The 27,287-nt window shown below is 32.6% G+C and overlaps 1 protein-coding gene across 1 annotated transcript in view; it reads right to left on the bottom strand.

Moving 5' to 3' along the window:
- The window catches only part of LOC126880118 (retinol-binding protein pinta-like), a 43,185-nt gene extending 16,946 nt beyond the window's left edge, over positions 1-26,239 (bottom strand). The window contains exons 1-3 of the mRNA XM_050643817.1: positions 26,004-26,239; positions 15,761-15,920; positions 10,552-10,801 (exon numbers count right to left, since the gene is read on the bottom strand). Coding sequence (XP_050499774.1) covers positions 10,552-10,801; positions 15,761-15,920; positions 26,004-26,151 — 558 coding nt within the window. The 5' untranslated portion in view covers positions 26,152-26,239. The remainder of the gene's footprint in view (positions 1-10,551; positions 10,802-15,760; positions 15,921-26,003) is intronic.
- Positions 26,240-27,287: the final 1,048 nt, after the last annotated feature.

Raw genomic sequence — 27,287 nt, 5'->3', positions numbered from 1 at the left:
CCATAAAGGTAATAAATTCTATACAACGGTCTTGCAATGGCGATATCCTCTTTCTTTAATTAATATTATTCCAGAAGGGCCCCAGAGTACCTACTAAAATAATAAACTAAGACCACGGTCTCTTGATTAGATGAAAAGAGCTAACCAGCAACGAAAATCTTCAATTTTTAGAATTACATAATATTAATTTGTATAAGAAATAGACCAGGGCGCATCTTTAAAAATATTAGTACATTTGGACGTTGAGAGGTGACTCAAATTTTTTTGCAGAAATTGCTTGAAAATAATTCAAATAATAATGTTTGACTTAATCCTCCCTCTCAAAAAGGTCCGGAACATTGTTTAAATAATCAAAATATCAAAGAATGAAGGAAAAATTCGATTTTTTTCTTGGTTTTTTGATTATAACTTTAAAAGTATTAATTTCCGAGAAAAGTTGTATTTACATAAAAGTTGAGTAATTAAATTTGCTATAATATAGAATTGGTAAAATATTTAAAAAATAGGCACCCTTGTTGCAAAATAGCAATAATTACCAAAAAACCATACAAAAACAAGTATTCGTATTTTACGTTTTTCAACCATTTATGCTACATTTAGGACCTTCATGTTTCAGCCAGAAAAACTATATAATACAGTAAAACAATATTGTAAATTTCATTAAGATAGGTTCAATAGATTCTGTATAATAAATTTTGCAATCCAGCTTTCGCAAAAAATATTCATATTTTCAAAATGTTACAGGACTGAAAATAAAGCAGATAGCAAGTTGAATTTTTTTTTGCTTATAGAACTGTAGTACTGTACCTTTCATTTGCAATTTGTAAAATTAAAATCAATTAACTACCACGGCGTCAGGATTTTTTTTAAATAAACATTAATAATTCGTGCTGCGCGCAGGACAGCGGATAGTTTGCTCTGATTGGGCATTCCAATGACCTTTGATAATGATTGATACATTTTAATTTGTATTACATTTCGATATAAATAAATAAATTTGTTTATTGCAAAATAAAAACACATACTCTATCCTTTGAAATAACACTTTTTTTAGCAAAAACTTTCTTTGTTCATATATTTTAACTTAGAGAATAAAAGTTTATTATTTTTATATATATATATATATATATATATATATATATATATATATATATATATATATATGCAATTGTTACAAACAATATTTCACAAACAATAATAAAATTAGTTTGATTTTTGTGGAATTAAAATATTAAAATACAACAAAATATAGAGTAAGAAAATAATATATTAGATAAAGTTTGGAAGAAATTTTGGTGGAAATCAACTTGTGTGAATCCAACACCGCTGTCCTGCGCGTAGCACCAATAATTAATGTTTATTTAAAAAAATTCCTGACGCCGTGGTAGTTATTCAATTTAAATTTTACAAATTGTAAATGAAAGGTACAGTACACTTCTATATGCAAAAAAAATTCAACTTGCTATCTACTTTATTTTCAGTCCTGTAACATTTTGAAACAATGAATTTTTTTTGAGAAAGCTGGATTGCAAAATTTATTTTGCAAAATCTATTAAACCGATCTTAATGAAATTTACCGTATTATTTTACTGTATCATAAACTTTTTCTGGGTGAAATATGAATTTCCTAAGTGTAGCATAAATAGTTGAAAAACGTAAAATGCAAATACTTGTTTTGGTATGTTTTTTTTTCGCAATTATTGCTATTTTGCAACAAGGGTGACTATTTTTTAAATTGTTAATCAATTCTATATTGTAGGAAATTTAATTACGCAACTTTTATGTCAGTACAATTTTTCTCAGAAATGAACAGTTTTAAAGCTGTAATCAAAAAACTAATAAAAAAATCGAATTTTTCCTTCATATTTTGACATTTTCATTATTTAAACAATGTTCCGGACCATTTTGAGTAGGAGGATAACTCAAATATTATTATTTGAATTATTTTTAAGCAATTTCTTTAAAAAAATTTGAGTCACCTCTCAACGTCCATCTCAAAACAGATGGGCCCTGGACTAAAATGCAAATATGGGATTAAGGTGAGTGTCGCAGCACTTCTTTGTGCAGATTCCTCAATTTAGCTTTTAAACCAAGATTATTTGCAGAAATATTAATTAGAATTGTTAATTAATATTTAATTAAAATTAATTAATCGTTCAGTCTAATTAGAAGTTTAAAGAAGTAATTTCCAGTTATGGTTATACCCTTTTTAAGATATTGAAATATAGGGCAGTCAATGAGGGTATTTGACTCCGAATTCCTCCTACTACATCGATTTACCTGATATTTTCACAGTAGGTAAAGAATAGCTTAAGAAAAAAAGATGGCGCTTTTATCTTAGGGGCGGTTCCCACCCCTTCAAGGGTGTGGGTAAATTTTTTAGTAAAAATAACTACGGAAATGGCTACAGAACCTAATTCTAAGCAAAAACTGTTTCATATTTTCTTTTGAAAACTCAATACTTTTTGAGTTGTTGAGTTGTAAAAATGACACCTTTTCGGACTGTTTTTTGCGAATACCTTAAAAACTATGCATCTAACTAAAAAATCTATAAAAATATTTTTGTAGCTTATAAAAAAATGAGATTCGTTATTCGTTTCTTCATAAATATTTTAGTTATAATACAAAAAGATATGGTAGGTGAAAAGAGTTTGTTTTTTTTTTTGCATGCTCAAATCAGTATATATGTTACAGTTCAAGTTGATTATCCAGTTGGAGTTGACTCCAACTAGTTGGAGTCAACTCTAACGGCTGGTTTCAGTAAAAGTTGATTATAAATATAAAATGAAGATTTATATTCAACATTTACTAGTAAAAGTAGACTCCAACTAGGAAAAGTATACTCTTCCCAATGCCATTTAGTAAAAGTTGATTCTGATTCACACAAACAGCCGATTCTAGAAATTAAATGTTACTGAATATGTTCAAATTAGTCTAGGCTGTAAATTATCTAGTCGCCCCCGTTAGGTAAATTACTCCGATTCGATTTTTTTGCACAAACTTACTAAAAAAGAGGTCCTTATAACAAATCTACTGGGTGCCAGGCAGTACCTTGATCGATAAATTGTTTAAACAATTTTTTTAGACAAATTCACAAAAATAATTTTTTCACTTCGAGTAATTTTTTAGTTTATTTGGGTTATTCTGAGCAAAAAAAGGTATTTTGTGATTTTTCTCTAAAATTGATTGTTGTCGAGTTATACGCGATTTAAAATTTGAAAAATACGAAAATAGCCATTTTCAAGGCTTAATAACTCGGTTAAAATCCATTATTGTGAAAGTCAGAAAGTGACCAAATCAAAGTTTATAGCCCCATCTACAAGATCCAGCAGAAATTTTTTGTCACTATTTTATTACTAAGCTTTATCTATAATTATTAACAATGAGCGCTAAGTGCGTATTAGGCGGCCGTCAATGGTGAGTGCTAAAGAGATGCACCATTCCGGCCGTCCAATGGTGAATCTCACTCGCACTCACATTGACGGCCGACTCAATACACGCTTAGCGCTCATTGTTGATAATTAAAAATAATATCTTATTAATGAAATAATGACAAAAATTTCTTCAGGATCTTATAGAGGTAGCTTTAATCTTTGATTTTTTTTAGTTTCTGACTTCACTAAAATCATTCATTATTGTACTCATTTGCCCTCATTTTCGGCAGTAAAGTAACAGTTTGTTGTATTGAAAGAAGAATGTTACTTTACCTGCCGCGATTATTAATCAAATTAACCGAGATTGAATGTAAGTGGTCAGCAATCGATTATTTATTTGAGTGAAATTAAAATTTATTTACTTTAATTATTAAAAATATTGAACAAAATTTATCTTATTATTAATAAAATTTATGTCAAAAAGTAAAATTCTGTAGTGTTTCGCAATTATATTCATACAAAATAGATTGTTACTTCAGACACACTTTAAACCCTTCATGTACTGCTATCTATATTTACAATTTTCACACAATAAAACCTTTACATCAGCGGTTCTCAATCTTTTTGAGTCATGTACCATCTAAAGTTTCTTTTATTATATTTCTATATTTTTAGATTGTATAATCAAGACTTACTATGTACTACTATTTTAAGTTTTTGTGTGTTTTGTGTACCAACGCAAATAATGATATGTACCACCGGTGGTACATGTACCACAGATTGAGAACTGCTGGTTTACATAATATGAGATAGAGTAGATAAAAATTATTTTTGTGAATTTGGTTAACAAGAATTGGTTAAACAATTTTTCGGCCGCGGTACCGCGTGACACCCTGTGTATTTGTTATAAGGATTGTTATACGGATGTATTTCTTTGAGTAAGTTTGTGCAAAAAATCGAATCAGAATAATTTACCTAACGGGGGCGACGTTACAGACTATACTAATAAGTAGTTGAAACGGTCAAAACAAAGAAACGCACACATATCAAAAATGCACTTGAGATTTTCGTATAATCAACATTTACTGAATCGATCCAGGAAGAGTCAACTCCAACTTGAAATAACAAAGAAACGGTCGATTTTAGGTGTATAATGCTACCAACACCTTTTGTAGTGCTTGAAAAGACCTTTAACTGAGCAATATTAAATGTCGATTAAATTCAAACTAAGCGAGATATGCTTCAAAAAAATTGATGACTAATGTATTTTACGAAAAAATTAGAAGTATATTTAACCCCTCATTCAGCATAATTTATTCCTTTTACAGTACCCTTTATTATAGTGTTATTTCTATGTTCAAAAAGTTGGACGGGTTTAAAATTAATGTTTAAAAAAAAATAAGATCAAACTATAGAGCGCATTTTAAATCTTCCTTTTTTTCATGTAACTCGAAAATGATAAGAGATACAAAAAAAGATACCGTACAAAAATGTAGGGTTTTTTTAGATAAAAATTTTGTTTTTGTTTTTTGTTCATTATTTTCAAGTTACATGGAGAAAAAGGAAACTTTTTAACAAAATTTAAAAATGCGCTCTATAGTTTGATCTTATATAAAAATATCTTTATAAAAAACCATTCATTTCAAAACCGTCCAACGTTTTGAACATAGAAATAACACTATAATATAAAGTATTATAGAAGGAAAACGATGCATTTAAATTCTGATGTATGAGGGGTTCAGAGCATTTGGGAAAAAGGAGACGAGGTCGACCAAGGAAGAGATGGTCAGAGGCTGCAGAGAGGGATTTGGAAGAAATCGGGGTGAAGGACTGGAGAAAGAGTGCAGAGGACCGAAAAGAATGGAGAAATATTATCCAGAATTTAGAAGCCGTAGGCCTATAAGGCCTGTTAGCGCTGTTATATATATATGAGGGGTTAAATATACTTCTCATTTTTTCTTAAAATACATTAGTCACCAGTTTTTTTAAGCATATCTCGTTTAGTTTGAATATAATCGACATTTAATATTGCTCATTTTAAGGGTCTTTTCAACAAGAACTACAAAAAGTATTGGTAGGATTATACACCTAAAATCGACCTTTTCTGTTATTTCAAGTTGAATACAACGATTTGAGCATGCACCAAAAAACAGACTCTTTTGTATTATAACTAGAAGATTTATAAAGGAATAAATCTCTTTGTTTTTTATAAGCTACAACAATGTTTTATGTAGTTTTTTTAGTTAGATTCATAGTTTTTAAGGTATTCGCAAAAAAACACGAATAACTCAAAAAGTATTGAGTTCTCAAAAAAAAATAAAGAAGAGTTTTTGCTTAGAATTAATTTCTCTAGTCACTTCCGTGGTTATTTTAACCAAAAAAATGTCCACCCCGAGAAGGTGTGGTAACCGCCATTCTCTTCTTCAAAATCTACCCTATGCCGAACCGGACTTTTGCTCTGGGGGTGAAAATAACCCCATCTAGTTAGAAAGTTGATACTTTCCAAGTTATTAGCGGTTGAAACTATGTATTTCTTATTGAAAAAACTCACTTTGAATAACTATTTTTTATGAAAAACTTAAAAAAAATTAATTTTATAGAAAAATCAATAAGAATAAAATTGTAGCTAATAAAAAACAAAGAGATTCGCGTCAGAAAGACCTATGTAAACCTAATAACGACTGAGTTATTGCTCTTTAAATGATGGTTATTTTCTATAGCTACAATTTTGTTCTTAATAATTTTTTCTATAAAATTAAATTTTTTAAGTTAATCATGAAAAAGTTTTTAAGAGAGTTTTTTCAATGAAAAATGTATAGTTTCAATCGCTAATAACTTGGAAAGTATCAACTTTGCAGACAAATTTTATAGAATAAAATTTACTCAGAATTGATCAATCTATCGACTTCCATAGTTATTTTGATTATAAAAATTTGTTCATCCCCTAGATGGGGTTGTTTTCACCCCCAGGGCAAAAGCCCGCTTGGCGAGGGTAGATTTTGACAAAGGTTATAAATACTACCTAAATCCAAATTTTCAAGGAAATCGATCTTGATTCTCAAAATTTCACGAGAACAATGCTGTTGATTGGAATAAAGTTGTATTTCTCTCCATGTGTAATAATATGTATGTCCGAGATATTCCAATTTTCTTGTTTTGTTGCTAGCAGAGGGCATTAATTATATAAGGAAGTGAGAAAGTTTATCTGTAGGATTTATGACGAACACTTTGTCAAAGATTAGTTCAGATATTTTGGCTACGAATATTTTTTCAGGTGTACTTTCAGCTCAGCAAGTCTTTCATGTATGGTAGGAAGCTTCGATAGTCAATGTATTTAGGTTCAGTGTTAGTCATACAATTTGTAGTTTGCTTTATACAGAACTGTTCTGTCGAACAGTCGTTGCTTATAGTATAGGCTTATACTATAGGCAACGAGCAAAAGTACGTGTTAACGACCAGCTGTCAGAGGAAAGTGAAATCAGACGTGGAGTGAGACAGGGATGTGTGTTGTCGCCAATTCTTTTTAATGCCTACTCGGAAGAGATCTTGTAAAAAGCTCTTGAGGGTGAAACAGCTGGAATAAAGGTAAATGGAGTTCCCATTAACAACATTAGATATGCGGATGACATTGTCATCTTAGCTGAAAATATTGGGGATCTTCAGAGGCTAGTGACCAGAATAGCAGAGTTTAGACAAGAATACGGGCTAACAATGAATGTCAAGAAGACAAAGTTTATGAGAATATCGAAAACTCAAAGAAATAACGAAAATCTCTTCATAAACGGATCCAATATCGAACGAGTCGACAAATATGCATACCTTGGAACAATGATCAATTCAACAGGAGATTGCTTACAGGAAATCAAAATCAGAATAGAAAAGGCTAGAGCAAATTTTAACAAAATGAGAAATGTGCTCTGCACAAGAGATTTGAAGTTAGAGCTAAGAGTTAGGTTGGCTAGGTGCTACGTTTTCTCGACTTTGTTTTATGGAATGGAAGCTTGGACCTTGAATGCTGCATCAATGAAAAAAACTAGAATCATTTGAGCTGTGGGTGTACAGAAGAAGTCTGAAAATATCTTGGACAGAACACGTCACAAACAAAGAGGTTCTGAGAAAGATGAATAAATACCATCAAAACAAGAAAATTGGAATATCGCGGACATATTACACGTGGAGAGAGATACAGCTTGCTCCAATTGATTATGCAGGGAAAGATTCAAGGAAAGAGAAGCATAGGGAGACGCAGAATATCGTGGCTGAGCAACCCGAGAGAGTGGTACGGATGTACATCAAATGAACAGCCGTCTCTAAAAATACGAATAGCTATGATGATTGCCGACCTCCGCCGCGGAGATGGCATTAAAGAAGAATATTTGTTTTCCGAATGTGCTCCATACAGCATTGAAAATGCCGACTTCCTACTGTCTGAGAACCACTATTTCTTCCGCTTATTGTGTTTAGTAGCCGCTAAGCTTTGGATGTCTGAAGTTGAGACTTTTTTGGATTAGGTGTCACTCTATATCTTCTGTACCACAAGTCGGTATGATTTAGGTGAGTTTGAGAGTATATTTCTGACATCTTCATCTTGTGGTTATGTCTCCTGTCTAGAGTAGTATGAATGTATTGGTTCATCTGAAGTTGGAAAGATTTGTTGTACATTGTATAGAATATTAGTGCAATAATGGAACCTTGAGAAATTCCTGCAGTGAAAATGAATGTGAATGAGAGGTGATTTTTTACCTAAACTTTTAAATTTGGATTTAAATCTATGAAATAGACCGAGAACTTATCAGACCGTCTCAGAATTTGTCTGTAATTTACCAGAGAACGGCAGTTCTCGTCAGTGGCGAACAATACCCCTACATGCGACACTATAGTACATGAAATTTTCGATTTTCTAAATCTGACTGAATTGAAAATCGGACCAAATCTCATCTTAAAGTTTAGGAAAAGATTAGTCCATCCATAAGCCAATTCTCCATTTTGGTCCAAGGGTGTGGATTTTACGGCGCTTCCCATTTAGGGTCTGTGTTTTTCGTTCTCGTTTCCAAAACTCCCAACAATTTCAATAATATACGTCCGGCCTTTGCGGCTTCTTATAGTACTGATCATTACATTTCCAACGCATGTCTAATTTTGAAAATCGGTTATACCATTTAAAAGTTATCGAGCTCAGAAGTATAACTCAATTTTTATTTAAAGAGGGGAAAATGTTTGTGGATATGTATGTATGTATGTGGAAAAGTTACACCGATCTGATTTTTTTTCTGTGTTTCAAAAGGGGTCAGGGCCGATTTAGAACCGGTGTAGTTTGTGACTTTTGACCACCCATAAGCCAGCTATAGGGATTGGTAGATACAACATGGCATATTTTTTGGGCGTATATATCTTAGGTTCAATGAGAGACAGGAAAACTGAAAATACACCAAATCAATAACGGCCATAATTCATTCATTCATTTGCCGGCATTCATTTGCCGTCCATAAATATTATTAGAATGGCTGGGATATGAACTCGGACTGTCTTATCACAAGTCTGGTGTCGTAACTACTAGATCAATTGGGACAGAATGAGACAAAGACGACCATTTATAACGCTTAACGTGTAATCGAGAAACATTACATTCAAATTCATACATTTAATTTATAAAAAACTTGAAACACTCCTGATACAAGAATAAAAAACCGCTAAACGCCGAAAAAATGAGTGGCGCATACAATATTCCAGCTACAAAAGGGCTGATATAAGTATTACGTGGCGCGAAAATGTATTTTCATTTTGATAGAAAATAAAATTCTAGTTTTATTTTGAAAGATTTTTTCCATAATATTTGCTAAATTTGAAGTAAAACGCCCCACAAAAGAGCCTCAAAATGCAAACTGTATCAAAGTTACTCTTTTGTGGCGCGTGTTACTTCAAATTTAGCAAATACCGGGTGTCCACTTATATTTTCCCCCATTTTAACTGCCTATAACTTCTAAACGGCTCAAGATAGAAATATGCGGTTTTCACTGAAATGTTTTATTTTAGTAAAAGTTTTATCTGAATGGATGGAATTTTTTATATCGCTTTCAAATACGAAATAAAAAATGGCGGATTTTTGAAAAAACTTTGTTAACTTTTTTTTAATGGAACACCCAGTATATTCTTTTGTAAATTGAAAGAAAGGTCATTCGCCTATCTAGCGATATAAAGTTTTTCAAAATGGGTTGTCAAATAATTGAGTAATTAATTTTTAAAATGAGAGGTGCAACATGGATATCACATACCTAAATAACATAACTAAGCAAGTTATGTGATTTCCAGATTGCATCTCTCATTTTAAAAATTAATTGCTCAGTCATTTGACAACCGATTTTAAAAATTTTTATATCGCTGGATAGATAAATGACCGTTTTTTTTTAGTTTTTAGGTAAATGACCATTTTTATATCGCTTTTAAATAAAAAATGGTGCATTTTTGAAAAAAGAACGTTTTTGACTTTTTTGATTAAAACACCCAGTATATTTTTTTGTGTCTTAAAAAACCAATCATTTACCTATCCAGCGATATAAAAAATTTTAAAATCGGTTGCCAAATGACTGGGCAATTAATTTTTAAAATGAGAGATGCAATGTGGAAATCACATAACATAATATCATTTTGCTCAGTTATGTTATTTAGGTATGTGATATCCACGTTGCACCCCTCAATTTAAAAATTAATTACTCAGTGATTTGACAACCGATTTTGAAAAACTTTATATCGCTGGATAGGTGAATGACCTTTCTTTCAATCTAAAAAAAATATACTGGGTGTTCCATTAAAAAAAAGTCAACAAAGTTTTTTTCAAAAATCCGCCATTTTTTATTTCGTATTTGAAAGCGATATAAAAAATTCAATCCACTCAGACAAAACTTTTACTAAAATAAAACATTTCAGTGAAAACCGCATATTTCTATCTTGAACCGTTTAGAAGTTATAGGCAGTTAAAATGGGGGAAAATATAAGTGGACACCCGGTATTATGGAAAAATCTTTCAAAATAACACTAGAATTTTTATTTCCATCAAAATGAAAATACATTTTCGCGCCACGTAATACTCATATCAGCTCTTTTGTAGCTGGAATATTATATGCGCCACTCATTTTTACGGCGTTTAGCGGTTTTTTATTCTTGTTTCCCATATACATACCTCAGATAGTTTACTGGAATTTACTGCAAATATAGGACTAATTTTTAAAAGATGGCTTAGTGTCATGTGCTCTAAATCATAAACTACGATGTAATTTAGCATCAAACCCTCGTGTATTTTAACTTCGTGTGCATTGACTAGAGCTCCAAGCCACCAGTGTGGGTCAAAGTTTACTGGTATGTTTTCTCTCATTTTGAACAAGATCACACCGTATAGGTCATCGTGCAATTTTGGCAATGGAACAATTTGACTGAAAATATTTGATTATTTGTAAGAAGATAGTGTAAGAGCTAGTGAACCCTCCGACTAACGGTCGTCCTGTAAGGCTAGAATTTGTCTATAGTTTATTTTTAAACCAAGAGGAGTAAACTAAAGAGACAGATTCACACCCAAGAAAGTCACTAGAAATATCACCAAATATATCTTCTTTTTTAGTTGATCATATCGGCCTTCGACGGTAATCCATAAATATTAAGTTATACTAATACGTCACTAAAGAGTTGTAAAAACAACAGTTTTTTATATAAAAGCAGACTAAAAATCTAAAAATTAAAGGTATAACGCAGAAAACACAAAAAATCGCCGATATAACTTAATTAACCTATAAACTGACAGAAGTGTCAAAATTTTATAAATGTCATTAGTGTCAAAATTTCGTAACAGTGGAGTAAACTTGCCTGAGGTTGGACCAATTACAAACAAGCATTACGGCGTGGTATATTTGAATTACTCCTCTTGGTTAAAAAACAGACCATAGTGATAATTCATAGCACACCAAGGCTAAAAACCATGACCTGGCAGGCCTCAGCCGTGCACGTGTATCTACCAGGTGAATCGAAAAGTGCACAGTTTAGGGGTAAAATAAACTTTCTCCTGTAAGGTTTAAATTTAAGTATGTGTTTGAGTTAGTCATTTAGAAGAAATGTGTACAATGACAGGCGATTCTGAAGAGCATAAGACCTTGTCAGGCGAGGGGAAAGATTAGGGGTTTTTCCTAAAATTATTTTTTTTTGCATCGAACAATTTTTTTTAGGTTTTTTGAATCATTTCAAACAGAAAAGGTCTTTAGTGATTTTTCTCGTAAGTTAATAGTTTTTGTTATATAAGCGATTGAAAATTGCGAAATCGGCCATTTTTAACCCTAAATCGGACATTTATCTAAAAATTTCAAAGTTGCCAAGGTAGGTAGATATTCTTTAAACATTGATTGATGAAATCCCAAAGAGTTTTTTGCAATACAGTATCGGAAAACCCTTTGTTTTTTAATTGTTAATCAAGCGGGCGCGACACTGTAGTATAATTGAGGACGTTTGAGTTGGCATAAATTCATTATCTCGAGATTGGGCAAATTTCAAGAGAAATCCTCAGACAGGTCGATTTTTATTTTTAAATTAGGAATTTTTGGCATATATATATATATATATATATATATATATATATAATACTAGTGATGTCATCCACCTGAGCGTGATGACGTAATCGATGATTTTTTTAAATGAGAGTAGGGGTTGTGTGGTAGCTCATTTGAAAGTTTATTTGATTCTCTATTCACTAATATAAACATTAACATAATTATTTATACAGGGTGTACAAAAATTTTTTTTATTAAATTAACTTTGATTAAATTTGACGAATAGAAGAAATTTTTTTTTGCACACCCTGTATAAATAATTATGTTAATGTTTATATTACTGAATACAGAATTAAATAACATTTCAAATAAGCTATCACACAACTCCTACTCTTATTTAAAAAAATCATCGATTACGTCATCACGCCCAGATGGATGACGTCACTAGTATTATATATTGCCAAAAAGTCCTAATTCAAAATTAAAAATCGACCTATTGGAGGATTTCTCTTGAAATTTGCCCATTCTCGAGATAATGAATTTATGCAAACTCAAACGTCCTCACTTATACTACAGTGTCGCGCCCGCTTGATTAGCAATTAAAAAAACAAAGGGGTTTTCGATACTTTATTGCAAAAAACTCTTCGGGATTTCATCAATTAATGTTTAAAGAATATCTACGTACCTTAGCAACATTGAAATTTTTTGATAAATGTCCGATTTAGGGTTAAAAATGGCCGATTTCGCAATTTTCAAAATTTTCAATCGCTTATATAACAAAAACTATTAACTTAAGAGAAAAATCACTAAAGACCTTTTCTGTTTGGAATGATTCAAAAAATCTAAAAAAAATTTGTTCGATGCAAAAAAAATAATTTTAGGAAAAACCCTTAATCTTTCCCCTCTCCTGGCAAGGTCTTATGCTCTTCAGAATCGCCTGTCATTATACACATTTCTTCTAAATGACTTATTCAAACACATACTTTTTAAACCTTACAGGAGCAAGTTTATTTTACCTCTAAACTATGCACTTTTCGATTCGCCTGGTAGATACACGTGCACGGCTGATGCCTGCCAGGTCATGGTTTTTAGCCTTGGTGTGCTATGAATTATCACTAGACAAATTTCTAGCCTTACAGGACGACCGTTAGTCGGAGGGTACACTAGCTCTTAGACTAAGATTAAAGCTCTCTTATTTCAGTAATGGTAGGGGAGCCCAAGCGGGGATTTTTGCAGTTACTCGAGCGCATCAGATTATCATATGGGGATAAACCTTGTACCCTGTAAATGTACCTCTATCATATATTGGCTCTAAATACAGGGGAGTTCGTTAAGGGGGGTCCGAAAAAAAATCTATCCTTAGAAAAACTCAAAATCGTCAGATTAAGATAAGGTAAGTTAAGTACATGCAAAACAGTGTATATTTGAAAAATCTGACGATTTGAGCGGGGCGTAAGGAAATGTGTGAGTCACAAAGTTTCACAAGAAAAAGCGAATATTTCGCGAAACGAACGTCACATCGAAAAACTAAAATATTACGTGTTCAATATTTTTCAAAAATCTATAGAATGGGGTGTAAATTTAAAATTTTACATACGAACCCCGCGATGTTTCGCGAAATGAACATCAGATCGAAAAACCGAAAAATACACATATCAATATTTTTGAAAAATGAATCGAATGGCAACAAACACGACCCCCAACGGAGGTAGGGTAATGGGTTACTTTAAAATCTTAAATAGGAGCCCCAATTTTTATTGCAGATTTGGATTCCTTACGTAAAAATAACCAACTTTTAATTGATACATTTTTTCGAATCATGGATAGATGGCGCTATAATCGGAAAAAACGATTGTTGGGAATGGAAAATTAAATTAAAAAAATGGAAACCCCCACTTTATAGAAAACTTAACTTAACTGTTTTTTGATTCAGGACCTACTCTTCACAACCTAATAGGTCCCTGTTCAATCTCAAATTAATCCCTTAATTTGTAATCTCACATTATTCTTAACTTCTTAAACTTTTTTATTTTCACCGTGTATAATTGAAACAATGGGAAAATATATCGGGTAATATTTTAATTATTAGAGTCCAGTGAACATTTTGCAACCTAAATAAATTGCCAAATCGTGGTATTTTCAATTGTACTTCCTAGTACATGTTGCAATAGTTTCCTCAATAAACTGTAGTTGTAAGCTTTCGAAAGATTACAAATTCGTTGCTATTGTTGTCATGCAACTTATTGATGAATTATATGGTACATTCCATGTCAAATCACTCAGGCAAAAAATTTTGGATCTCCGATTTGTCTGAAAATTGGTATATAGCTTCTGCGGGACGTAAAAATAAGATATTTAAGGTCAAAAAATCTTCTTCTTCTTTTTTTCTCAAAATGTTATTTTATGCGATTTTACAGTGATATGGTGTTTATTTCAACAAATTTGCTTTTTCTGTCGTAAAGTATCAATGAAAAACATAATATTTTAATAGAAAGGACTCAAAGATGTCATTATATGGCATTATAACAAGTTATTTTGAATCAAAACAAGTTTTTGATCAAATTTTATAGTGTAAAAAACGTTAAAATACCGTTTTTACATTTTCCTCCATTCCCAAAATACATCATCATCGATTTGGCTGAAAATTTGCCCATAGATAGCCAAAAGATAGGACTTTAAGCGTTTAGAAGGATTTGAATTATATTATAATACCAAAAAAGTTACATGCAATAATATCAGACTCAAAAGCATATATTAGTCCAGTCGGGATAGCATTTGACCTTGAATACCGAGCTGCCCAAAATTTTATTTTTCTGATCTTTAGGGGAGTCAATAGTAGCCTCAATTTAAAATCACGAATGAATTCCTCCGTTACGTTAGCCGTCATCTTGATTTTAAAGAAGAACCTGTTTTGCTCAATATCTCAGCCATTTTTAACTTTTCGACAAAAATGGTAGGAACTGAAATTGTTCCAAATAAATCGTATTTACAATTATTACAATTTCTTTTTAACAATTTTTGTCGTGAGGTCGATATTTTCGAGTTAATTGTATTTACAGTAGACGCCTATATTTTTGACTATAATATTGCATGTAACTTTTTTGGTATTGTAATATAATTCAAATCCTTCTCACCACTTAAAGTCCTATGTTTTGTCTATCTGTGGGCAAATTTTCAGCCAAATCGATTATGATGTATTTTGGGAATGGAGAAAAATGTAAAAAACGGTATTTTAACGTTTTCTACACTATAAAATTTGATATAAAGCTTGTTTTGAATCAAAGTAACTTGTTATAATGCCATATAATGACATTTTGGAGTCCCTTCTATTAAAATATTATGTTTTCCATTGATACTTTACGATAGAAAATGCAAATTTGTATAAATAAACACCAAATCACTGTAAAATCGCATAAAATAACATTTTGAGAAAAAAAAGAAGAAGAAGATATTTTGACCTTAAATATCTTATTTTTACGTCCCGCAGAAGCTATATACCAATTTTCAGACAAATCAGAGGTCCAAAATTTTTTTGCTCCAAAATTGAGTGATTTGAAATGGAATGACCTATATATTTTGACGAGATTATAAATTAGCCAAAGGGACTATTTTGGGTCACAGTCTATCATACAAAGTTACTTGAACAACCTATAATGTAATATTCAGTAGCTGTCAGTAAAACCATATTTTACTCCACACTCAAACATTTATTTACCATCGTCGATCGAGAAGAAGCGGACAAAGGGGCATTACAAAACAATTCGATCCTAATATTTACATCGAATTGTCCAGTCCCCATAACGCTCGAGTAACTGCAAATTTAGCATACTTTCCTCCCCTACTATAAGAAATACATACGCTGAGTCGATGGCTGCCTTCTGCTCTGGCGATTTTGGATTTGAGGTATCAAAAATAACGGTAAGCGTGCTCCTTAACGTATAAAATTGGTCTATCCTTGTCTTTGCTGATTCTAAGTTGAAGGTGTTATTTACTATGTAGAATTCAAGTTTTTTAGTACCTAAAAATGTATAAATGAATATATTAACTTATGGTAACAATAATCAGTAGATGAAAAAAAGAAACACAAAAAACAGAAGTAGTTAAGGAAAAATAATTTATAATTTTATAAAAGAGTTAAGCAGCATAAGAGTTTTAATAGTTTTATGACCAAGATGATTGTATGAAAATATTAGACCAGGGCGCATCTGTAAAAATATTAGTACATTTGGACGTTGAGAGGTGACTCAAATTTTTTTGCAGAAATTGCTTGAAAATAACTCAAATAATAATATTTGAGTTATCTTCCCTCTCAAAAAGGTCCGGAACATTGTTTAAATAATCAAAATGTCAAAAATAAAGGAAAAACTCGATTTCTTCTTCGTTTTTTGATTATTACTTTAAAAGTATTAATTTCCGAGAAAAATTGTACTGACATAAAAGTTGCCTAATTAAATTTCCTACAATATAGAATTAGTTAAAAATTTTAAAAATAGTCACCCTTGTTGCAAAATAGCAATAATTGCGAAAACACCATAAAAAAACAAGTAATCGCATTTTACGTTTTTTAACCATTTATGCTACACTTAGGACTTTCATATTTCACTAAGAAAAACTTTATAATACAGTAAAGCAATACTGTAAATTTCATTAAGATCGGTTCTATAGATTTTGCAAAATAAATTTTGCAATCCAGCTTTCGCAAAAAAAAATCATTTTTTCAAAATGTTACGGGACTAAAAATAAAGCAGATAGCAAGTTGAAATTTTTTTGCTTATAGAAGTGTACTGTACCTTTCATTTTCAATTTGCAAAACTAAAATCGATTAACTACGACGGCGTCATGAATTTTTTTAAATAAACATTAAATATTGGTGCTACGCGCAGGACAGCAGATAGTTTGCTCTGATTGGGCATTCCAATGACCTTTGATAATGATTGATACATTTTAATTTTTATTACATTTCGATATAAATAAATAAATTTGTTTATTGCAAAATAAAGACACATACTCTATCCTTTGAAATAACACTTTTTTAGCACAAACTTTCTTTGTTCATATATTTTAAATTAGAGAATAAAAGTTTATTATTTTTAAACATATGCAATTGTTTAAACAATATTTCACAAAGAATAATAAAATTAGTTTGATTTTTGTAGAATTAAAATATTAAAATACAACAAAATATAGAGTAAGAAAATAATATATTAGATAAAGATTGGAAGAAATTTTGGTGGAAATGAACTTGTGTGAATTGAGCACCGCTGTCCTGCGCGTAGCACCAAAAATGAATGTTTATTTAAAAAATTTCCTGACGCAGTGGTAATTAATCGATTTTAATTTTGCAAATTGCAAATGAAAGGTACAGTACACTTCTATAACAAAAAAAAAATCAACTTGCTATCTGCTTTATTTTTAGTCCTGCATCATTTAAAAAAAATGAATTTTTTTTGCGAAAGCTGGATTGCAAAATTTATTTTGCAAACTCTATTAAACCGATCTTAATGAAAATTACAGTGTTGTTTTACTATATCATAAAGTTTTTCTGAGTAAAATATGAAGGTCCTAAGTGTAGCATAAATGGTTGAAAAACGTATAATGCGAATACTTGTTTTTGTATGTTTTTTTTTTTCGCAATTATTGCTATTTTGCAACAAGGGTGACTATTTTTCAAATTTTTAACCAATTTTATATTGTAGGAAATTTAATTACGCAACTTCTGTGTCAGTACAACTTTTCTCACTTTTCTCAGAAATGAATAGTTTTAAAGTTATAATCAAAAAACCAATAAAAAAAATCGAATTTTTCCTTCATATTTTGACAATTTGATTATTTAAACAATGTTCCGGACCATTTTGAGTGGGAGGATAACCCAAATATTATTATTTGAGTTATTTTCAAGCAATTTATGCAAAATAATTTGAGTCACCTCTCAACGTCCATCTCAAAACAGATGCGCCCTGGACTATATACAAAATATTCTTGTTTAACAAATAAGTACGTGATGTTAGAGCATGCATAGGACCAAGCTACGGATGTGACCATTACTTTATAAAGGCTAGAATAACTTCACAACTAACACATCAAGAAAATTAATAAAATCAAATAATGCAGAACAAAATGAAATAACAAAAAAAAGAAGATACAATGTAAATATAAGCAGGTATACGAATACTTGCTGAATAACAATAGATTAGATAACAAACTAAACACTACAAACCACTTGATAAGAAGAAAAACTCGATAGAAGAATAATAAAAACATATAAAGAATTTTAGGAAAATAGCAATCCATATGGCATATGAACCAATCAAACCATACGAAGCAGATAAAAAACAAAAGAGACCCTATTAGTGGGATCAGGAAATCATAACTGAAATCGAAGATAAAAGACAAAAGTACCTAAAATATCTAAATTCAAAGAGTGTGCATGATATGGTCACAAGGTATAGACGGAATACAAACGCATTACTGAAATAAACTGCTCGTCAAAAGTTAGGGATATAGAAAAGTCTGCTGATTTTCATAGTTGATTTTTTCGCGAACAGACGGATTCCGCTATTTTTTTTATTTTAGCTTTTTCTTTAGTATTTACACAGTTGTGCAAAGGTTTACTCAAACTTATTTTTTGTACTTATACCGGGTGGAAGAAAAATATGTTTTTCTTGTGTTAAGTTTGAGACACCCTGTAGGGAGAACGAAGTACAAATGTGAGTATACATCAGAATAATATTGTAGTATTATGTTTTGTGAACCTACTGTTGTTTGAATGTCCCTGATATCTTTAGAACCAAAAAAATAAACAGTTTTGTAATTTAACATGTGTTTTAACCGAAACAAAAGTTTGAGACACCTTGTAGGGAGAAAAAGGCGCAAAGGTGAGTATAACCCAAAATTATGTTGTAGTCTCATATTTTTTGAATATTCTATTTTTTAAATTTCTCTGATATCTTTAATAACAAAGAAACTAGACGGTATTACTCTTTAATATATTTTTCTATGTTTCACATGTGTGATGAGACGCATGTCGTCAGTTAAAACACATATTAAAGAGTAATATCGTCTAGTTTCTTTGTTATTAAAGATATCAGAGAAATTAAAAAATTAAAATATTCACAAAATATGAGACTACAACAAAATATTGAGGTATACAAACCTTAGTGCCTTTCTCTCCCTACAAGGTGTCTCAAACTTGTGTTTCGGTTAAAACACATGTTAAATTACAAAACCGTCTATTTTTTTATTTCTAAAGATATCAGGGACATTCAAAAAACAAAATGTTCACAAAATATAAGACTACAATACGATTTCGATATATACTCCCATTTGTACCTCGTCCTCCCTACAGGGCGTCTCAAACTTAACATAAGAAAAACATTTCTTTTCTTTCACCCGGTATAAGTACAAAAAAAAGTTTGAGTAAACCTTTGCATAACAGTGTACATACTGAAGAAAAGTCTAAAATAATAAAAAAAAATTAGCGGAATCCGTTAATCTGTTCACGAAAAAATCTACTATAAAAATTCAGCAGAATTTTCTATATCCCTAACTTTTGACGAGCAGTTTATTGTGGAGTAGCAATGACACTACAATTAATAACATTAATTAGCAAAATTATAAAAGACAATAAAATACCGGTGGAATGGAGAACGAGCGAACTAATTCTATTATTCAGAAAAGGAGATAAAAGCAGCCAGTAAACTACAAAGGTATCAACTTGTTAAAATACTACCCTAAAACTTACAGCTAAAATTTTGCAAGAACTAATCAATCAGTTAGGCTGCTTGAACATAAATTCGTCAGACATATTTATAAAGGCGAGCAGAAAAACCGATTATGGAGTAGACGCTATAATTTTGAGATGAGCCTTTATAGTGAGACAGTGGACCTTATTTTTATGCAGAAACATATTTTTTTATCTTTAAACCGTTTTAATGCCCGTTCATTTTTTGTGCGTATTTCTTTTCTCTTTATAAATTATATAAAATCTGGCAACGGTGCAGTGTAGTACAACCCTCGCCACTCACAGCGGACGGGATGATCGCATCGTGCCAAAAGCTTAGATGGCTCGGCTGAAAAGAGAAAGATTTTACGGGCATTTTATGTAAGTGACAGAGATAGAGCTATATTGCACTTTTAATACACGTTTAAATGAGACTATTCGTGCCTGGCTCGACAAGGAAGATCTAATATTTTTACTATAATCATAGTGAATAGTGGATCGGGGATCGTAGATACAAAAAGATTCTCGTACATGGTAGTACATTATATTTTCGAGTTCTTCTACGCGCTCGCTCGCTCGTTTTTGTATTTATAATTATTACATTTTTAATGATTAAACTTTTTATTTTAAACTATTATATTTTTAAGTAATTTAAAATTTTTTTAATTATTAATAAAACCCGAGTTAAATTCAGCTTATCGTGATAGTCTAATTAAACACAATGAACAAGAAGTGGATAAAGAATCGATATGTTTTGAATCAAATTAAAAATTATATCTATATGGTTTTGTGGAGCTGTCGAGTTAGTTTTGAGAAATCACGACGAAAAGAAAATTCAGAAAATAGAATCATCTTTATGGAGCTGTTCAATGTTAGCCGAATTAGACAACGACTTAGATTCATATTCAAAGTTCCAAATCTTTAAAAGCATGTACCTCAAAACAACACAAAATGAACTCCTTCAGTGCATCTTAGATGTTTATCACGAGGAAATAAGGAAAGAAATTGAAAATTATCTTTGTGCTGCAGTGATTGCCGATGAAACGACAGACGTCGCGTCGCTGGTGAATTTCAGTTAGTTATAGTTTTCCGATATTTGTGTAAAGGGCGACAAGTTGAGAGATTTTTTAGATTTTACTTGTTGGACGGACATGATGTCAAATCAATCACTGAATGCATTTTAAATGTTTAAATTTCTTGACACACCAGAAATGGTATATACCTACATAATGTAAAAGTATCCGCACCTATTTTTTTAAATTTCTATTTTATACCTTTTTTTAGAATATCGTGAACCCGTCACTAAAAGTTTAGGCAGCTGCCCGAATTCTGGCACTACTTAAAGTGATACGAGCCGCCACTGTAGTGAGATAGTGTTGGTAGGTCTATCAAAATAAACAAGCTGTGGTAGCTACACCACTTAGAGAGAATGAATGAGATGGAGCCGTCGAAACACATATATAACCAAAGACCAGATGGAGTGAGGAGAAGAGGTAGGCCCAGAGCACGAGTTAAGGACCAGGTGGAAGGTGACTTACGCGTATTAAGAGTAAGAAATTTGAAAACCAAGGTGAAGGATAGGAAGGAATGGAAGCTGATTCTGGAACGACCAAGACTCTTCATGGGTTGTAGATAATGATGAATGAATCAGAGGATACGTTTAGCAATAGGGTTTTCGTACTAGAAGATCGTGCACAGATACAATATTCGTCATAAAGGAAATTAATGAGAAATTAGTAAAGCATAAGAGACCAGCATTTGTATGTCTGATTGACTTGAATAAAGTATTTGACAAAGTAAGACTTAAAGATGTACAGAACCTATAGACATAGGTTAAGATTAAGATATGGGGACTCATTGAGCCCTAGGCCCTTCAATTAATTCATGGATGACATTATTAAAAGCGTCAACAAAGGACTACAGAATATATTGAAATAGAGAATTCGAAACAAAGAAGTAAAAATACTTTTATGCAGACGGCGCAATATTGATAGCCCAAGATTAAGATAATCTGCAAAGATTAATCCACATATTTAACATAAGAGCAAAATAATTTATTATGACAATTTCATCTCAGAAAACTAAAACAATGGTAATCAGTAAAGAACCAATCAGATGTAAAATAGAAATTGATAGCATCAGTATTGAACAAGTAATGGAAATAAAATACCTTGGTATTGTTCAGCTAAGGAGAACTGGACAAAGAAGTGAGAAATAAAGTACAAAAGCTAATAGACTGGTAGGATGCCTTAATAACTCTATATGGCTGTGATGTATCGAGCTCTCGGACTATCAATCACGAGATGAAACGCGAAGTGCGCACGCCGAAGAATTATTTACACACATGCGCGAACTACTTTTCATATTAGCATATTCATCCTCGCTATTATTGTTAACATGTAATAGTTAGTTTTACGTCATATGTACCTAAGCTAAATAAACGAGTAGTATACAAAATACTGTTGTATTAATTAGATATTCTGTCAATTAGATATTATGTATTTATATTATTAAATAGAGAATTTAATAACCTTTCAAATGAGCTATCACACGACCCCTATTCTTATTTAAAAAAAAATCATCGATTGCGTCATCACGCCCAGATGGATGACGTCACTAGTATGATATATATGTAAAAAAAATTATAATTTAAAAATAAAAACCGACCTGATTTGTAATTTATCTCCAGAGTTGCCCATTCTCGAGAAAATTAATTTATTCCAACTCAAACGTCCTCACTGTACCTATAACTTCAGAGGCTTATATCTTAAAACCATGATTTTTTGGAGCTACACGCTCATTGAGTCTTTTGTTCTTGTTCTACACATCAAGGACTACCAGAACCCAAAGTTTCAGAGCATTTGACAGAGAGCCATTTTCCATAAAGATTCTGGGGGACCCTTTTTCAAAAATTCATAGACACTAGATTAACGGGTATTTCGGGTGTACTACCGTATTACGACGACATTTTAATAGTAGGTAGCTCAGAAATAAACTTATGACTCAAAAGTGCGCGCAGTATTATCGCGTTTCCAGGAAGACGGGCATTTGCGTAAGGAAAAGTGTGTTTCTCGAACAAAGACAATAGAGTTTCTCGGGTTTCAAATTAGTGAAGACGGGTTACTTCCCACTAAAGACAAAATCGCAGAAATCACCAATGCGCCTGCTCTGACTAATAAAACCGAATCACAAGCTTTTCTTGGACTTTTAAATTTTTATCATGCTTTCCTAAAAGACAAGGCAACTATTGCAAATCCGTTACATGCACTGCTCCGAAATGCAAAATGACGTTCCTTGGCAGTGGCGTTTCAAGGAACAAAAAGCTTTTGATTTATTAAAAGACATTTTGGCAAAAGAACCGGTGTTGGGACATTACAGAGAACGGAAGAATTTATTTTTGACGTGTGATGCTAGCCCTTACGGGGTATGTTGTGTGCTTAGCCAGCGCGATGATGAGGGACGCGAATATCCAGTGGCGTACCATAGTACCTCTATCATCTGCGGAACGAAACTTCGCCCAAATCGACAAAGAAGCACTGGCCATAATATCGAGCGTTAAAAAATTTCATGAATATGTATATGGCAGGAGAATAAGCATCAGAACGGACCATAAACCATTGCTGGGTTTTTTTAATCCAAAAAAGGTGTTCCAGAGATACTGTCACCCAGAATGCTTAGATGGGCTCTTATGTTATCTGCGTATGATTACGAATTATGCTACATACCGTGTGCAAAAATTCAGAATGGAGTGCTCTTAGCAGGTTGCCACAAAAGGTAAATGCGCCAGAACCGCCAAACCCAGATGACGCTTTGATGCTCGAGAACATCCCAGAAAAACTAATCTGTGCCAAAGACATCGCTAATGAAACTAAGAAAGACCCAGTGTTATCTAAAGTTTTGCAGTGGGCATGGAAAGCTGGCCTGAGGAGAAAATTAAATTTTCAGACGAATATACTCCTTATCTACAACGTAAACACGGAATTAGCTGTTGTCAAAACTGCCTGTTATGGGGTACAAGGGTGATAGTTCCACTTGGAGGGAGAAAAATAATACTGAATTTGCTACACTCAGCACACCCTGGAATCGTAAAAATGAAGTCACTGGCACGCACATATGTTTGGTGGCCAAATCTCGACAAGCAAATTTAACACCTAGTAAATACATGCAGCGAGTGCCAGGAGTCTAGAAATATGCCAAAAAAGGCTCCAATCCATCCTTGGGAGTGGGCAAGAGCTCCATGGACAAGGATACACCTCGTATTTGCCGGTCCATTTAAAGGAAAAATGTTTCTGATAATCATAGACTCATATTCAAAGTGGTTGGAGGTAAAAATCGTTCCAAATACCTCTAGTGGTGTGACCATAGACATTTTACGCGGTATATTTGCCACTCATGGCATCCCAGATGTTGTTGTATCGGATAACACAACTAGTTTTACGTCGGCTGAGTTCCAAGATTTTTTAAAGAAAAACCTTATTAGACAAGTATTGGTTGAACCGTACCATCCAAGTAGTAATGGGCAAGCGGAACGCATGGTACAAAATGTAAAAAATGCACTTAAGAAAATGACAGATAGCAATGAACAAACCAGCATACAAGTAGCTTTGCACAGATATCTCCTTACTCAGCACATTACACCCCATTGTGCGACAGGGAGATGCCCATCGGAAATATTAATGAGGCGGAAGGCTCACTTTTTGATCGTCTACAGCCTGATTTTAGGAAAGAGATGCTATCCAATCAAGAGATCAAATATCCTAATGAAGCAGGACCCAGAGTTTTACGTCGTCATTCTGACCAAATAAGAACTCGTGTATGTGACCAGGAAACCACAGACGAAGTTACACCGTCAACCTCGATGGAAACAGGGATACGCGTAACTCCGCAACAGCTTTTTCGGCATCCTAACGATTTGGTAGATCCAGAACCAGAACCTGGAGAGCAGGTCTCTGAAGTCAAGAAGCCACCCGCTCGAATAAGAAATCCTCCAAAGTATTTGGAGAACTATGATGAGTAAATTCATCTAGGAGGGAGGAGTGTGATGTATCGAGCTCTCGGACTATCAATCACGAGATGAAACGCAAAGTGCGCGCGCCGAAGAATTATTTACACACATGCGCGAACTACTTTTCTATTAGCATATTCATCCTCGTTATTATTGTTAACATGTAATAGTTAGTTTTACGTCATATGTACCTAAGCTAAATAAACGAGTAGTATATACAAAATACTGTTGTATTAATTATAGTCCGTCCTCTATAACTTTTCCCATGCGGTACGATTCATTTTCAATCAAATTAAGTCAAAACATAAATTGAAACGAACGTCGATGTGTATATACATTTTGTATACTGTATACTATATACTACACACATCGGCGTACGTTTCACTTTCTGTTTTGACTTAATTTGATTGAAAATTAATCGTACCGCCTGGGAAAAGTTAAAGCGGACGGACCCTAGATATTATGTCAACCCGGACTCATACATAAAAATGGCAAAACCAACATATTGACACTGAGATGAAGTCAAGAATTTATAAAGCCAGTGTAAGACCAATAATGACATATGCACTATAAATGAGAACCAATACAGACACAATACAAAGACTATTGGAAACGGCAGAGATAAGAATACTGAGAAGAATTACAGGAAATACGCTGATACTCGAAAGACGAGTAAAGACATTAAAAGAACATTTAACGTGCCTACAGTGTATAAACGAATGGACACTAAATAGAAAAAAGAATGGAATAACCACATAAGCAAAATGGGGGAGATACGGGTAGACAAATTAGCAAGAGATAAATCACCAATCGGTAGAAGAAGTATTGGCTCACCCTCGCAAAAGATCGAGTGACAACCTTCCGTAGAAGTAGAAGTATCAATCTGCCAATGAACAAACGTAATTGCTTATAAAGAGGAAGAAGAAGAAGTGTTCAAATATCGTGATAACACTAATTTATTCTTCTTCTTCTTTGAGTGCCTCTCCTATCGGAGATTGGATATCATTAGGGCGATTCTAATTTTATTTACTGCTGTTTTGAACAATTCGTTAGTGGTACAGCCAAACCACTCTCTCAAATTTCTACCACTATTTCAACCACTAATTTATTAAGGACATTTAACAGATCTATTAAGACTCGATAATAAATAATAAAATTTGGGATAAAACATGAAAAAATATTATTGTAGCGAATGTAAATAATTCTTCTGAGGACGGAAGTATATAAAAGTTGAACATTTACCACGCTCTGTTAGTTAATCGCTAAAAAGAGAAAGACCAATATAATTCAGTTTAGAGACAATGATTGTTATATAGACATTCAGCAACGATAAAAAATCAAACGTATTATGTTTCAAGAAACACATTTTTACTTACTTGGGACTTCTGGAAGATGTGGTTGAGTTTTGAACCAACTCTTCATCAATTCCACACTCGCAGCTAAATCTTCCTCAGTTTTGCCTAGATATTTCAAAATTTCTTCTCTGTGTTTGCTTGTTACATCGTTCTGAGTATTTTTATCCATTTTTGGCAAGCTTGAATTCAGCTGGCCATTATTAGTGAATTTTCTATTAAAAAATGTGCAGGCAGTATTTCCGGAACTAAACCGATAATTTCGGATAAAAGATTTTATCAATACACAGAAATCAGGGTTAAGGAGATAAGACCTGCTGTGTTTTTTGTGTCAAAATTTAGGAGGTTGCGATCGCGTGATCGGAATGTGTTTATAACAAATGTTCCTACGCGGACGTACACAAATATAAAGCAAACATCAATAATTCCATATTCTTCTTTAAGTGCCATCTCCGCAACGTAGGTCGACAATCATCATAGCTATTCGGATTTTAGAGACGGCTGCTCTGAAAAGTGCATTTGATATACATCCGTACCATTATCTCAGGTTGCGCAGCTACGATGTTCTGCGTCTCCCAATGCTTCTTTTTCTTTGAATCTTCCCCTGCATAATCAATTGGAGCATGTTGTATCTCTCTCCACGTGTAATATGTCCGAGATATTCCAATTTTCTTGTTTTGATGGTATTTAAGATTTCCATTTCTTTATTAATTTTTCTCAGAACCTCTTTGTTTGTGACGTGTTCTGTCCACGATATTTTCAGAATTCTTCTGCACGCCCACAGCTCGAATGGTTCTAGTTTTTTTATTGACGCAGCATTCAAGGTCCAAGCTTCCATTCCATAAAACAAAGTCGAGAAAACGTAACACCTAGTCAACCTAACTCTTAGCTCCAACTTCAAATCTCTTGTGCAGAGCACTTTTATCATTTTGTTAAAATTGGCTCTAGCCTTTTCTATTCTAATTTTGATTTCCTGGAAGTAATCTCCTATGGATTTGATCATTGTTCCAAGGTATGCATATTGATCGACTCATTCGATATGGGATCCGTTTATGAAGAGATTCTCGTTATTTCTTTGAGTTTTCGATATTCTCATAAACTTTGTCTTCTTGACGTTCATTGTTAGACCGTATTCTTGTCCAAACTCCGCTATTCTGGTCACCAGCCTATGAAGATCCCAATATTTTCAGCTAAGATGACAGTGTCATCTGCATCTCTAATGTTGCTAATGGAAACTGCATTTACCTTTATTCCAGCTGTTTCACCCTCAAGAGCTTTTCTCAAGACCTCTTCCAACACGCATCCCTG

This window comes from Diabrotica virgifera, chromosome 2 (genome assembly GCF_917563875.1).
Source record: "Diabrotica virgifera virgifera chromosome 2, PGI_DIABVI_V3a".
NCBI classification, from domain to species: Eukaryota; Metazoa; Arthropoda; class Insecta; order Coleoptera; family Chrysomelidae; genus Diabrotica; species Diabrotica virgifera.
Note: the sequence above shows the minus strand (reverse complement) of the source record. Positions and strands in the feature narration are given on the sequence as shown.